Source organism: Gorilla gorilla, chromosome 8 (genome assembly GCF_029281585.2).
Source record: "Gorilla gorilla gorilla isolate KB3781 chromosome 8, NHGRI_mGorGor1-v2.1_pri, whole genome shotgun sequence".
In the NCBI taxonomy this organism is placed as follows: Eukaryota; Metazoa; Chordata; class Mammalia; order Primates; family Hominidae; genus Gorilla; species Gorilla gorilla.
Window position 1 is genome coordinate 37,812,910 of NC_073232.2, and position 12,292 is coordinate 37,825,201.

The 12,292-nt window shown below is 51.6% G+C and overlaps 1 protein-coding gene across 4 annotated transcripts in view; it reads left to right on the forward strand.

Moving 5' to 3' along the window:
- Window positions 1–3,065: 3,065 nt before the first annotated feature.
- The window catches only part of DLG5 (discs large MAGUK scaffold protein 5), a 136,136-nt gene continuing 126,909 nt past the window's right edge, over window positions 3,066–12,292 (forward strand). For 2 of the 4 annotated variants that reach the window (XM_031015233.3, XM_055353792.2), the window contains exon 1: window positions 3,066–4,017. In XM_031015233.3, the coding sequence (XP_030871093.2) occupies window positions 3,714–4,017 (304 nt within the window). In that variant the 5' untranslated portion in view covers window positions 3,066–3,713. The remainder of the gene's footprint in view (window positions 4,018–12,292) is intronic. The other 2 variants (XM_031015232.3, XM_031015234.3) reach the window with 2 other exon arrangements.

Below are 12,292 nucleotides of genomic sequence, written 5' to 3' on the forward strand. Positions count from 1 at the left end.
TCTTGAGAATGGGGAGACTCAAGCCTGTTTTTGACAAATGAGAAGGAGCCCAAACCAAAGCAGAAGCAGACTGTGTGTGAGTGCGTATGTGCGGGGGAAGAGAGGGATACACAGATTATATCCAGAGCATGGAAGGGCTCTCCTTAAAGACAAGGAGCTCGCTTTTTCTAAGACCAGAAGAAAGTAGGAAAGGTGGGTAAATCTACAGAGATGTCCTTAGGCAGTAGAAGAGTGAAGTGATAGGGTGATTTGTAAAATAGGGACCCCCGTCTTTGTCCTTCTCACCTCCCCACTGTGCTGAGGTGAGTTTGAGTTTCTTAGGACTGCCATAACCAATGACCACAAACTGGGTGGCTTAAAACAAGAACCACTGACTCCACTGCAGTTGTTTTATTGGCTCACACTTCTCAAGGTCAGAAGTCTGAAATCCAGGTGTTGGAGGGTTGGTTTCTTCTGGATACTCTCAGGGAGAATCTGTGCTGGCGTCTCCCCTAGCTTCCGGTGGTGGCTGGCCATTCTTCACATTCCTCGGCTTGCAGCCGCATCACTTCTGTCTCTGATCCATCTTCACATGGCATTTTCTCTGCGTCTCTGCATCCAAATTTCCCTGTTCTAATAAGAACACCAGTCATTGGATGAGGACCCGCCCTAATCCAGTATGACCTCATTTGAACTAGATTACATCTGCAAAGACCCTATTTCTAAATAAGTCACATTCACAGGTACTGGGAATTAGGACTAGAACATATCTTTTGGGGGAACACAATTCAACCCACTACAAGGGTGTGCCGCAGAAGGTATAAAATGCTGCGGAAGTACAAGGTCACACCAAGGTCACTGGCTAAAGGAATCCTAAAATTGGTCCGGGTGGTGACTCACATCTGTAATTCCAGAACTTTGGGAGACCGAGGCGGGAGGATAACTTGAGCCCAGGAGTTCAAGACCAGCCTGGGCAATGTGGCAAGACCCTGTGCCTACAAAATATTTAAAAAATTAGCCAGGTGTGGTGGCAAGCACCTATGGTCCCAGCTACTCCTCAGGGGGCTGAGGCAGGATAGTTGCTTGAGCCCAAGAAATTGAGGCTGCAGTGAGCTGAGTTTGCCCCCACTGCAATCCAGCCTGGGTGACAGAGTGAGACTCTGTCTCAAAAAATAAGTTTTTTTTTTTTTTTTTTTTTTTTTGAGACAGAGTCTTGCTCTGTCACCCAGGCTGGAGTGCAGTGGTGCAATTTCAGCTCACTGCAACCTCCACCTCCTGGGTTCAAGCAATTCTCATGCCTCAGCCTCCTGAACAGCTGGGATTACAGGCTTGCACCATCATGCCTGGCTAAATTTTTGTATTTTTGTTAGAGACGGGGTTTTACCACGTTGGCCAGGCTGGTCTCCAACTCCTGAGCTCAGGCAATCCGCCTACCTCAGCCTCCCAAAGTGCTGGGATTACAGGCGTGAGCCACTTCGCCTGGCCAAAAAGTATGCTTCTAACCATAAGCCAAATTCGTCTCCAACTTTTCCTCTTTTCCCCTTCCTCCACTTTCACCTTCCTTCCTCCAACTAGCTTTCTAGTTAATCCAGCTAAGAACACAGGTGCCAGATGAAAGGTGCCTGAAAGGTGACTGCCTTGCAGATGATTTAAGCTCTGGGGTTGCCCTAAGGGAAGTGGCGGCCAGAAACAACTATATCTCAGGAGCAGAACTGGGAGGGAAGAGCCAGGGAGCCTGTCTGGAACCCTGATACTGTGCAATGGCCAGCCTTCCACTCCCCTAAAACCTTGCTTAGCCATAGAGGGTCAGACTACGGGAGCAGGCAGGTATCTTTAAATAGTTCATTCAGTTCTGCCATATTGGGGTCCATCTGGAGGTCTTAAAGAACTTGATAACTCTATGGACCCCATTCCAGAAAAATATATAAATGTTCACAAAAAAGTTGAGATCATGTCAAAAGTTTCATTGACATCCTTGAGCTTATTCATGAAGCCAAGGCTAAGAACCCCTGATCTAATATTCTCCCTCCACCATTTCTCCTAAGGACAAAACAGATCAGCAAGGATTATTGGTTTGTTCCACCTTGTGCAGCTGCTTAGAGGGGAGTCCAAGTCCAAACTGCAAATTCTGATACTCTTGTTCTTTCTACCATATAGTGAGTTCGTTTCCATAAATAAAAACGACTTCTCCCCTTGAAGAAGCAGACTAAGAAGACACTGCTTTTTGAGGGAAGAAAGGAGGCATGTGGCTGGGACTGGCAGTGTGGGTAGACAAAGTGCCTCCCACCCCCAGCGAGATCCACTCATTCCAACGTAGATATTTGAAATGGACCTGGGTTCCCACTCTACAGAGGAGCACTGCGGGGTCCCTGAGCGCAGTCAGAGTTCCAGCTTTGAAGGACCTTGTCCTGCAGTCAGGGAGGTAAGCAGTATGTGTCCACAAACGGCTGTCGTGGAAGAGAAGACATTCTTGGGCTTTAAGGGGGACTGCAGATCCTTTCCAGGTCATCAAAGGAAGCAAGGTAGTCCGCTGATTTGTCTCCCTCTGAGACATTTAGGGGGAGAGCGCCTCACTTGCCAGAAAGACCAAGGACTGCACCGCAGACACCCACCTTTCTTTTCCTCATCCGGCGACACATCCTTCCTCCTGCCAACATCCCAACTCCTTTACACTCTGGGGACCAGCTCTTCTCAAATGCTGGCGCAGGGAACAGCCTATTTACCGCAGTTGAGGCGATTTTACTGGGAAATTCTCTTAGGAGCTCCTTGGAGAGGGAAAGCCTCACGGATTCGGCGGAGGTCTTAATCTGGAGATGTCCAAATTTAGGGGAAACCCTCCCCACCATTTGTCTCCAGGGTGTATTTTGGAGTTCTCAGATTAGGACCCTCTGGACTGGGGGCAAGATTTGTATGAGGGGGTCTCCAGCAGCTTGTGGGCTGGCCGCGTGCCAGGCCTGACTCCGTGTCCCCCACCCCCGTTTGCGCCTGGGCCTCGGGGGACCGGGAACCAGCCGGCGCCGCGTCCCCGCCTAGCGGGCGGGCCGGGGAACCCTCCCCTCCGCCCGTCCCCTCCTCCGCTGCTGCCGCCTCCCGGAGGGACGGCCTGGGGAGGGGAGAGAGGAGGGACGGGCCGGCGGCGGCGGGGCTGTGGCCACAGCGGAGCGGGTGGCGGCCGCGGGGTCCCGGTGAGCCGGGCCGGGGTGCACGGGGGCCGAGGCGGCCTCCGAGCCGGGCCGGAGCCGTCGGGAGCCTGGGAAACACGGCCCAGGCGACTTTCTCCCGGGAGTTGTAGTCTTGCTCTGGGGGCGGCGCGCGGCCCGGCTTTCGGGGCGAGTTTTCTCGCGGGGCGGGCGGCGCGCGCGGAGGCTGAGGGGGAGGGGGAGCATGCCCGGCTGGAGCCCGGCCTCGGGGCGCGCCCCGGCCGCCGTCCCCACCTCCGCCTCCTCCTTCTCCTCCTCCGTCTCCTCCTCCTCCTCTTCCAGTCCCGCCGCCGCGGCAGCCAACATGGCTGCGCTCCGGAGCCCGGGAGGCGGCCGCTGCTGAGCGCCGCCCGCCGCCCCGGGCCCCCAGCCCGCCCAGGCCCCGGCCCCGGCCCCGGCCCATGGCTCCCGCCGCCTCACGGCTCCCGGCGCCCTAGGGCTGCTGCCGAGGCGCTCGCCTGCTCGCCTGCCCGCCCGCCGGCCTCGGGGGGCCCGGGAGGCGTCCGGCGGGGCGGGGCGGCGCGGCCCGCCACCATGGAGCCCCAGCGCCGGGAGCTGCTCGCCCAGTGTCAGCAGAGCCTGGCCCAGGCCATGACGGAGGTGGAAGCCGTGCTCGGGCTGCTCGAGGCCGCGGGAGCGCTCAGTCCCGGCGAGCGGCGGCAGCTGGACGAGGAGGCGGGAGGCGCCAAGGCGGAGCTGCTGCTCAAGCTGCTCCTGGCCAAGGAGCGGGACCACTTCCAGGACCTGCGGGCGGCGCTGGAGAAGACGCAGCCTCACCTGCTGCCCATTCTCTACCTGAACGGCGTCGTCGGGCCGCCGCAGCCCGCCGAAGGCGCGGGTGAGTGGCAGACCCTTGGCCCCCGCCTCTGGGACGCGCCCTCCGCTTCTCCCTCCTGCTGGCCGAGGGTACCTCGCCGGGGCCGCCGCTCCACCTGGCGATGGCCTCGGTGGACTCGCTCCTCTGGCCCAGTTGGGGAGGCGGCGGTGCGCGGATCCCGAAGTCCCGCCGTCTCCCCCAGTCCCGCCGTTCGCTGTGAACAATGCCCCCCGCTGAAGGCCTTCACTCTCAGGTGCCTCGACGACAGGGTCCCCGGGGGCCACCAGGTCCAGTAGCGGGTAGGGGGTACCTCGGAGGATGTCCATCAGTCCCTTTTCTGAGGCTCCTCACCGTCCGCCAGCTGTGGCACCCTGTGCTAGCCTTTAACCAAGGGTACCGTCCAGAAGAATGGGACTTGGGCCAGGACCCCTACTCTTAAATTTTGGTCGCTGCCATCCTGTGCCGGGGCCACAGCTGCTTTTTCATTTTCTGGCCGTCCCAGCTCCTTTTCCTCTGCTCAGAGCCCAGTCTCTCCCAGACTTGTGGCTGATTGTGCACAATGCCTGCCTGGGTTTCTTTGGAAACTGGGCCCGGAAAAGTTGGGGAAGTTGCATTGCACCATGGGAAAATCCTAGTAGTGGCTGCTGGGGCTAAGTTCTCTCCCTGAGAGCACAGAGCTGCTTAACGAGGAAGGCTGGTGACTGGTTCCCTTGAGGGTGCCTTTTGGAACCCCTGTGTCTTTGGTCTTGGGGATGACTGATTTGTAAGTGTGTGTCTGGGTGCAGGAACGGATACTGGCGGGAGTTTCTGACAAGTGGTAGGCTTGTCCTGGCCTGGCCGTGGAGTGTGGAAGCCAGCCTTTTTAGACAAGGCAGCTGGAGGAAGAAGACATGGCACTGAGGGAGGAGGAGAACTAGCATTTATTGGGCATCCACTGTTGTGGCAGGCGCTCTGCTTTATCACGTTCAGTTGTCGTTGCCACTATGTGAGCTTTCTGTTATTCTTTGCCAGAGAGAAAACTCTGGCTTGGAGTGGTTAAAATGCTCAGAAAGTATTGGGCACTAGGAATTTTGAATTATAACCTATTGTTTGATTTAACTTGTTCAGAGCCAGGAAACAAAGTGCCATCTTTCTAGGTCTTGTCCCTGTTTTAACAGTGAATCGATAGGTACAGTAAAAATAAATAAGGATATATGTATAAAAGAAAAACAAGTGAACCGAGAGGGCTGAGAAACTGCCCTTAGCAACCTGAAGGTCAAAGGCTGATGGGACCCATTTATTTGGCTGTTAAAAGCCCTACTTATTAAGGGAATGATTTTATAAGGCATTCCTGGTAACAGCTCTCTTATGTTGGCCATCTTAACCTCAATTTTTGTAGCTACAGGAAACTGACAGAGAGACTAAATTGCTGGCCACGCAGCAGGTCATTTCATTGGTGGCCCTCCCGTCTCCACTTTGAGCTTCTGACTTGCATCTCTGTCCCTCCAACCTGCATTCTTTCCCCCCAGTTGTGGTCATGTCAGAGTTACTGGGCAAACCTAGTCCTTTCCTGGGATAGTGCTTTGGGAGATGCTAGGAAGGGACTGTCAGATGTGGCCATGAGGATAAGGACAGAGGGGATCTCAACGAAGTAATTTTTTTCTTTTTAATTGTATCTATGTATCTATCTAATCTATCTCTGAATGAAGAAGTTAAGATCTGTTTCTGAAAGTCTTTCGTAAAGCACAGGACTTAGTACAGACTGGAAGTCTGCGTTGGGAAGCATGTGAATCAACGCTCGCCTTAATCTCTGAAAATTGATTGATGGATCAATTGCCATTAATTAGGTCTCACCCTTTCCGTGTCTGGTGGAGAATGTGGGGCCTCATGGGGCTGAAGTTCTAGGAGCTAGTCTTGACCTCTAAGGAAGGCAGAGATTAGGGTTTGGATTTTATCCCCTAGGGCATTGATTTCAGACCCCAGTTTTACCACAATGCAGAGTTATGTGACTTTGGAGAGGGTCATGAAATCCTTAGAAAAATACTTTTCAAGGAGAAGTTAAGTTCATTTTATTTAATGCATTAGAAAAAAGCTGGTTGGGTATGGTGGCTCATGCCTGTAATCCCAGCACTTTGGGAGGCCGAGGCAGGCAGATCTCTTAAGGCCAGGAGTTCGAGACCAGCCTGGCCAACATGGTGAAACCCCGTCTCTAATAAAAATACAAAAATTAGCTGGGCGTGGTTGTGGGCGCCTGTAGTCCCACCTACTTGGGAGGCTGAGGCAGGAGAATCACATGAATCTGGGAAGTGGAGGTTGCAGTGAGTTGACATGGTGCCCTTGCATTCCAGCCTAGGTGACACAGCAAGACTCCTTCTCAAAAAAAAGAAAGAAAAAAGTTAGGGCAGCATTTGGTATGGCAAGATGCCACCTGAAGCCCCTGGGGAAGAGGGTGACATGGTGTGTCAGCAAACAGTGGCGTGTTGGGGGCTTTTGTTTTTTTTTGAGACAGGGTCTCACTGTGTCACCCAGGCTGGAGTGCAGTGGCACAATCTCGGCTCACTGCAGCCTCCGCCTCCCGGTCTCAAGCCATCCTCCTGCCTCAGCCCCGCAAGTAGCTGGGACCACAGGCACATGCCACCACACCAGCTAATTTTTGTATATTGTGTAGAGATGGCGTTTCTCCATGTTGTCTAGGTTGGTCTCGAACTCCTGAGCTCAAGCGATCTGCTTGCCTCAGCCTCCCAAAAGTGTTGGGATTACAGGCGTGAGCCACTGCCCCGGCGCGGGGGAGGCTCCTTTGTGAAGGGTAAATTGCTGTGTTGTAGGTCTCCAGTTTTTTGCTTTTTTTTCTTTTAGCCAGGAAGTGTTCCTTATGGTCAAAGCTCAGTGCATAAGAGAGCAGCTCTGGCTGAAGGAATGGAAGTCTTCTTCCTTGAGGAGCCATAGTCAGGAAAACCCAGCACTTGGTCCTGCCTCCTTCCACTCCTGAGTGATTTCCACTCTGTGCTCTGGGCAGCAGCTCTGGGTATGAATTGGCCTCAGTTCGAGGCCATTGCGGAGCCTGAGAGAGGAACCAGCTGGCTCCCTGGGATCCTTAGCGTCAAGGGGTGGCTGCTTTGGCACCGATTCTCTGTTGGAGGTGATGCCATCACCCACCTAGGAGCTTCCTTGATGGATTCCACACCCTGTGTGGGCTCCTGATCCAGAATGCCCATCCCCCACTGGCACTTGGGTGCTGAGGGAGTCTGCATCGGCAGCAGCCTACCACGTGGGGCCTGGAACTGGAAGGAAACTGGGGAGGACATGTGCCTGGGTGTTGGTGGGCAGGTGAGCAAACCCAACCCATCGGGGCAACTCTTGCTGAGTTAGATCCCCAGAGATTTAAACCTACCACGCTCAGGCCTGGGGGTGTGGAGTGACTAGGAGACACACTGTGTTGTGGTTTTTTTGTTGGAGGTGTGGCTCTTATTCTGGTATTGATAGGGCATTGTCATTCAGGATTTTGTGTCCTATCTTCATATCTCATTAACTCTGTGGCAGCCCCAGGGAGATGAGTGGTGTCTTATGATCTTTGGTTCCAGAGCCCTGTCTGTAAGGAAGAAGTCGCAGGGCAGAAAGGTGCCTGAGTCAAGGCCAAGCCCAGTGCCTCAGATTCCTTGTCTGGGGTGGTTTTTCCTGTTCCCTGGTTAGGCCTTCCCACTACAATTTCAGGACATTTCCAGTCACTGTGGGACTCTGAAATTATGTAGCTTTCTCGTCCCGGATTTGATACATGGATCTGCGGGGAACAAGTGAACACCTTTGCCCGAGCTGGTGGTAGGGAGAAGACAGAATTGTTTACTTCTGAGTGGCTCAGTTGGGTCTCTTGTTTCTCCCAGTAACCAAGTCTAGCTTGGTCACTTGGAGCCCCATGCAGTCCTTTGTTTTTTCCCTTTGATTCGGGGAAACACCTGAGTTTTTTCCCTTGAGGATTCTCAACTCCCTGCCCCTGGGGTGAGCCTCAGTATCTTCATCTGTAAGATGGGGCTAATGGTGCTGCACTGCCTGCCTCTGTCACCGGGAGCATTGAAGTGCCTGGCCCAGGTGGAGCTGGGGTGTAGACAGGGGCTGGGGTGCACAGGATGTAATTCTAGTCCGTAGCTTGCCGCCTTGTTGGGGGAATGGGACGCTCATGAGAGTGACATTATGAGACAGGTCAACTGATACAGATGCACAAACAGGCTTTTTCTTTTATAAAAAACTCGGTATGCTACACACTTTCCCCAGATACTCTCATTCACCTCTAGTGGCTCTCATTACCATCTAAATGTGGGACTCCTCAAGTCATTCCCACCAGGCCTCTATTGGGAGGCAGAAATGGCAGAACTTGCTGGACCTCTCGCGTGCTCATTGCCTGATGTTTCCTTCTCGTTCCCACTCCCCACACCTCCCGTGCCTCCTCTTTACTTTCCTAGTGAACTGGCTGACTTGCTTCATCAAACTTAAGAGAATGGAGCCAGCAGCGTCCACTGGAGAAGCCGAGGAGAGCTTCGCGAATGTGCTGGGACTTGGTGTTGAAGTGAGGCTCTGAATGCTTGGAGCCATGGAGGGAGGACGTGTGGGCCGCGTAGGCTGGACCGCACAGGCTGAGCCGTAGAGAGCAGCCATGTGTTTACCCAGCCTGAGCAGAGCAGGGGATTGGCCTTGGCTCTGGGTGGAAGGGAATTGGGGATGCAGAGGTAATCTGGAGGACCTTAATGGCTGGGCTGAGTGGGAGGTTTGAATTTAGGCATTGTACACTGTCAGAAGTTAGAGCTGGAAGTTTGTTTTTTTTCCCCAAGGGAATAACCCTGCCAGGCTTTTCTAGTGGGACTAATGCAGTTGGGTGCTGATTGTCAGGTGTGGGTTATTTATTATTCAGCAGAGGTTGCCTGGGCCTTTTGTTCTCTCTCTACTTCCTTCGGGTACCAGCCACCTTTTCTTCATCCCCTCTGCCCTGGAGGGTCAGCAGGGCAAGGGACATAAGTAAAAGCTCCAGCTGTTGTAGTTTTTCTTTTGGTTCTTTTGTTTGTTTATTTACTTATTTTTTAGAGACAGTGGAGTGCAGTGGTGCAATCATAGCTCACTGCAGCCTCAAACTCCTGGGCTCAAGCCATCCTCCTGCCTCAGCCTCCTTAGTAGCTGAGATTACAGGTGCATGCCACCCTGCATGGCTAATTTAGGTGGTTTTAATTGTGTTATTTAAGAGGAAGTGGCAGAGGCATTTGAAATTAATGGTTGAGAAGAGGTTTTTAAGTGAAGGGCAGATTTTATCTGTGTATCATTTCAGGGTACCTTTATTGCAAAATGAGAGAAACTTAGCTCAGATTATCTTAGGTAGAAAAAGAGAAATGTATTGACTTAGAATATTCCACAACCTTTGGATGGATGGTGGAAACTGGCCTTTGGGACGTTTGACCTCTTGGATCGATGCTGTGGGCTTTTCCCACGGGTCTGAACATGACCTCAGGCCCCTCTGTTCATGTTCACAGCCCCTGACCAGGGAAGAAAGGGAGCTCTATCCAATCAGCCCAGGCAGACAAACCTCATGGTAGGATTCTGATTGGTCTGGCCAGTGTTATGTGTCCACATGAGGCCCGGTCACTGTGGCCAGGGCTAGAGGACTAAGACTGGCTCAGCTTTGGCACTGTGCCCAGCAGTGGAACCACAGGGTAAGGTGATGGGCTACTGTGATTGGCAGCCCATTCCAACACTATGTGGGTTTTTAGAGGGAGGCAGAGCAGTTGTCTAAAGGAAGACAAGCAGCAGCGATGTCACGCAGGTAAAAGAGCAGATGAATGTCCACTCCAAGCATTACCACCTTTGTGCGATAATACAGTTAGCACAGGCGGTCGTTGCTGGAGTGGGATGGTGGGTCTAGGTAGTAATGATCAGACCTTACAAGGTTTTAGACCTTGAGCAAGGTTTTTAACCCTTCTCAGCTTATCTCCTCTACAAAGTAACGAAAACACTAACTACTTCACTGTGCTATTTGACAATCCATGGTAGGAAAAATGGAAGAGCATTTTGTTACCCTGAGTAATATAGCACAACAGTGGCAGTAGTAGACAGCAACTAGCCTTGGAGCCAGAAAACTGGGAATCTCCTGGTGTTTCTGAGGGTTCTGTGGGAGCTCCTTGTATACTATGCCAAGCAGGTGTCAGAGCTGTCCTCCCTGAGCCGAATTTGCTGTTATAGTCCTCATGCCCAGAATAGAGCCTAGTACAAGATAGGTGTTCGATAATTTTTTGTTGAACGAATGAATAGTCAGCTGTGTGTAGAGTGAATGATGTATCCTTGTCCAGATCCTCTTCAAATATACATGCAGATTCCTAAGTGGTGACCTCATGGTGGCAGAGGCTGTGGGAGAGGAGGAAGGCTTGAGCAAGCCCCAGATGTACATAGGGATATCACCGCCCACGGTATGTCTGTGATGGAAGCAGGTGGTGTGACATTGATGTCTGAAGTTCCCAAGGTTGCCCATCAGGTACTGGTGGTGTGGAGCTGGCTGCCAGGAGTCATGTGGAGCATCCACACTGTCTAAGAGTAGAAAGTCATTCCCTTTCTACACATAGAATTTGAATGTCAACTTGATGTCCTCAAAAGAATACTGAGGAACTTTTCTTTAAAAAAAAAAAAAAAAAAAAAAGCCCTGAACTGGAGATCTGCTCCTAACTGCAAAATCTTGACCTTGGCAGAGCCTTTTAGCTTCCTGGTGCTTGTTTTTTTTTTTTTCCCCCAGTTCAACAGTCAAAATAGAAGAGGTTGAGCATTGACGGGAGACTTGCTCATTCCTGTAGGGTTTTGAGTACTTCCCAGGTGGCATTTGCTCCAAGGAGGTTGGGTGATTGGGTTGGAATCGATTTTGGGGGGCCCTTCCAGCTCTACATCAGGATTGCTGTTGATCTGATTTAATGTTAGTGTTGAGTGGTTTTTGATACTCTGGTTTTCCATTTCCTGAAAAAGTAAGCAGAGTAGGATAAATATTTTGTTTCAGTTTTTTTTTTTTTGTTTTGAGATGGAGCCTTGCTCTGTCGCCCAGGCTGGAGTGCAGTGGCGCAATCTCAGCTTACTGCAACCTCTGCCTCCCACGTTCAAGTGATTCTCTTGTCTCAGCCTTCCGAGTGGCTGGGATTACAGGTGTGTGCCATCACCCCCGGCTAATTTTTATATTTTTAGTAGAGACGGGATTTTGCCATCTTGGCCAGGCTGGTCTCGAATTCCTGACCTCAGGTGATCCGCCTGCCTCAGCCTCCCAGAGTGCTGGGATTACAGGCATGAGCCACCACTCTCATTTTTTTTTTGTCCCACCTCATTCCAACCACCTGTATGTTCTGCCCCATGCGAGGGGGCTCTGTAGTCGTTTCCTGAAACCCTGGGAAGACGTGAGCCACAGAGGTAGCAAACATAGAGAAAGAGGGCTGAGCTGCATGTTGGCCTGGGCAGTAGGGATGCTATGTGTGTTCAGCAGGGAAGAATCTTAAATGGGATTGCGCTGGGGGGAAATTGGATTTTTTTTTCGCCTTTTACTTGGGATAGACTGCATACCTCTGAACTGTGTATCTCTATTGATCTTTTTGAGACTGCGTTCCACAAAAGTGCTACAGAAACATTGTAAACCAAATAGAGATGTTTGGAGTGTCCCATGTTGGCAGTCTATCCCTCTAAACCCTTGGTGGATAATTCCTGTTGACCTTGACGTTCATTTCACACTAAGGCTCATAACCCATTTGCTTTGAGGATTTAAACAAAATTGTGATAATAATTTACATAACATGAAATTTACCATTTGAACCTTTTTTTTTTTTTGATACAGTCTCACTCTGTCACCTAGGCTGGAGTGCAATGGCGCGATCTCGGCTTATGCAACCTCCACCTCCCCAGTTGCAGCAATTCTCCCTCAGCCTCCCAAGTAGCTGGGACTACAGGCATGTGCCACCACACCTGGCTAATTTTTTTGTATTTTTAGTAGAGACAAGGTTTCCCCATGTTGGCCAGGCTGGTCTTGAACTCCTGACCTCAAATGATCCGCCCACCTTGGCCTCTCAAAGTGCTGGGATTACAGGCGTGAGCCACCGCACCCGGCCTTGAACCATTTTTTATTGTGGAAAAATATATATAACATTTACTATTTTAATAACTTTTTAAGTGTACAAATTCAGTAGCATTAAGTTTTTTGTTTTTTGTTTTTTTTTTGAGACGGAGTTTTGCTCTTGTTGCCCAGGCTGGAGTACAATGGCATGATCTCGGCTCACCACAACCTCCGCCTCCCGCGTTCTCCTGCCTCAGTCTCCCGGGT